We start from the raw sequence: 2,443 nt of genomic DNA on the forward strand, positions 1-2,443 counted from the left end.
GGACAGGGAGGATGATTCAACCACTCAACCACTAGATGTTGCTGAAAACAACAAATCCTACACACTGTGCCTTTAACCCGAATAAACGGTAGACTGACAGAGAAATATTGCATCTGATCATGTTAACGCTGATTCAGCATTAGGGTTTTATTTTTCTTTTATTCTAGTTCGTGCTACAAAGTTCATTGGGTTGCTATAACTTTTGGTTTTTATAATTTTTGATACTGTTCAGAATATTAATTTTTATCTGCAAATATTTTCTTCAATTTCTTCAAAAATATAATTCTCTTTTAAATCTGCTTCAGTATATTTGCATTATTTTTGTCTACAGATGCTACTTATATTTTTTAGCAAATTTTCTGCTACCTTTAAATTCAAACTAGCATTTAGCTTCATTTAGTTTTTAGCTACAGTTTAGCTTTTAGCTTACTTTTTCAAGATTTAACAAGCAAACAACCTTTTGATTTTAGCTAGCTTTTTGCTACTTTTAGATTCTTTTTACCATGTTTACCATTGCTCATAACCACTCTGATTACATTTTGCTTTTAAATACACTTTTGTTACATTTAGCCTTTAGTTAGTGTTCGCAGGCATTACTACTTTTGGCTTTTAACTGACATTTTTCATTCTCTAGCTTGTGTTTTTCTTCTTTTAGATTTAACTGAATGCTCTTTTTTGCTTTAGCCTCTCAGTTTCAGCTTTTTCAGAAAATGTCAGCAAATTAAAAGCTGTCAACTTTCACACTGAATTTTCACAGAAAATACATTTCCTCTTGTTATTACGTGATAWGATCTATATCTGTACGTATAACACATCAGTGCTAGAGTATTCTTTTTTTGAATCACTTTCTGGGTTGATCCTTCTGTCTCACAAATACCTGGGCTACACATGTAATGCTTTTGTTGGATGTGAAGTCTTGGTCAGCCCTCAGTTTGTCCTCTGCACCAGGCAGTGGAGGATAAAGACACCTTCTGGTGAGCGTCTGTCTCTGGGGGACAGCCAGCTGTCATCAGCTGTATTCATCAGAGCCAGCCTCTGTGTTAGATATTTATACCTCCTTGTTGTTTATGAGTATATTTCTGTGTGTCTGTGTGTTATTTAGGCGGACTGTCCAAAGGCGGAGTGTTTTGAGTCTCTGTCAGCGATGGAGCTGGCCGAGCAGATCACGCTACTGGATCACATCGTCTTCAGGAGCATTCCCTATGAGTCAGTCMTCTCAGAACACTTTCTTTGTTTAATGGGAGGGAAACAAAACCACCTTTGTGAATATTTTGCATGTCTTTAGCTAAACGGGGTGAAAAAAATAGTTCAACCACATGTTAAATTTATACATCCAGTAGATTTTTGAGTGTTATTTTAAGGACATGTTGTTATAACTGCTGCTATAAATATTCTATAAAACATCAGTTACACCTGATGATCAAGATTAGAGTAATTAAACTTTGTGTAACAATTTGGATCCTCTGCATAATGACACATTAATCTAGACTGTATGAAAAACAGAGTAAAACAAATTCAATCTGCATWAATTCTAACATTTATATATTTGTGTTTTGATCTTGTTAACCTCAGTAATTTGTGAGTCTAAAAAATAAACAAAATAAAGAACAATCTTACTTGTTTCCAAAAAATAAACAAAAGTGGAATATTTATATGTTGCACCATGATAAAAATAATTATTTTTCAGTGACTTAAACTAGTTTCATCCATCAGATCCAGCTATTTTTACCTTCACTGGTGAAGTTTTTGAGTGATAGATTTCATTTTAGCTGTTGTTTGAATTTTTGAGACGTTTTTGCTGTAATAAATGTGTTTGGTCAAATCTGAACATAACAGGTGTTTCTGTTTTCTCTCTTTAAGAGAGTTCCTGGGCCAGGGCTGGATGAAAGTGGATAAAACTGAAAGGACACCCTACATCATGAAAACAAGTCAACACTTTAATGATGTAACTTCTCCCCATGTTTTCAGGCAACATATATTTTATTTCCCTGCAGAAGCCCAGGATGTTTTCCTAAACCTCACTTTGCTCTTTCCTTTTGAAGATGAGCAACCTGGTGGCGTCCCAGATTATGAGTCACACTGATGTTGGCTCCAGAGCCAACTCCATTGAGAAGTGGGTAGCGGTGGCGGACATCTGTCGCTGTCTGAACAACTACAACGGAGTGCTGGAGATAACGTCTGCTCTCAACCGCAGCGCCATCTACCGTCTGAAGAAGACCTGGGCYAAAGTCAGCAAACAGGTCAAATTTTTATCCACTTGCTAAGGAATCCTAAAATCCATATGTAACAAGAAAAATAAGCAGTTTCTGCAAGAATCACAATGAAAGCTTATGGTGCATTCACACCGAACAAGATTTCAGCGTCAGGAGCAGCAGGTTTACATACAAAGTCTATGGTGGACGCGCTTCAAGCAACGTCGGGAAGTTCTGCGGCGCCTCAAGCG

General features: G+C 36.7%; 1 protein-coding gene across 3 annotated transcripts in view; it reads left to right on the plus strand.

The window, feature by feature from the left end:
• rasgrf2b (Ras protein-specific guanine nucleotide-releasing factor 2b) overlaps positions 1-2,443 on the plus strand; it is a 53,999-nt gene that overhangs the window by 45,793 nt on the left and 5,763 nt on the right. For all 3 annotated transcript variants that reach the window (XM_014002592.1, XM_014002593.1, XM_014002594.1), the window contains 3 exons: positions 1,103-1,206; positions 1,861-1,945; positions 2,043-2,240. In XM_014002592.1, coding sequence (XP_013858046.1) covers positions 1,103-1,206; positions 1,861-1,945; positions 2,043-2,240 — 387 coding nt within the window. The remainder of the gene's footprint in view (positions 1-1,102; positions 1,207-1,860; positions 1,946-2,042; positions 2,241-2,443) is intronic.

The sequence above is a fragment of the Austrofundulus limnaeus genome, unplaced genomic scaffold (genome assembly GCF_001266775.1).
Source record: "Austrofundulus limnaeus strain Quisiro unplaced genomic scaffold, Austrofundulus_limnaeus-1.0 Scaffold14, whole genome shotgun sequence".
In the NCBI taxonomy this organism is placed as follows: domain Eukaryota; kingdom Metazoa; phylum Chordata; class Actinopteri; order Cyprinodontiformes; family Rivulidae; genus Austrofundulus; species Austrofundulus limnaeus.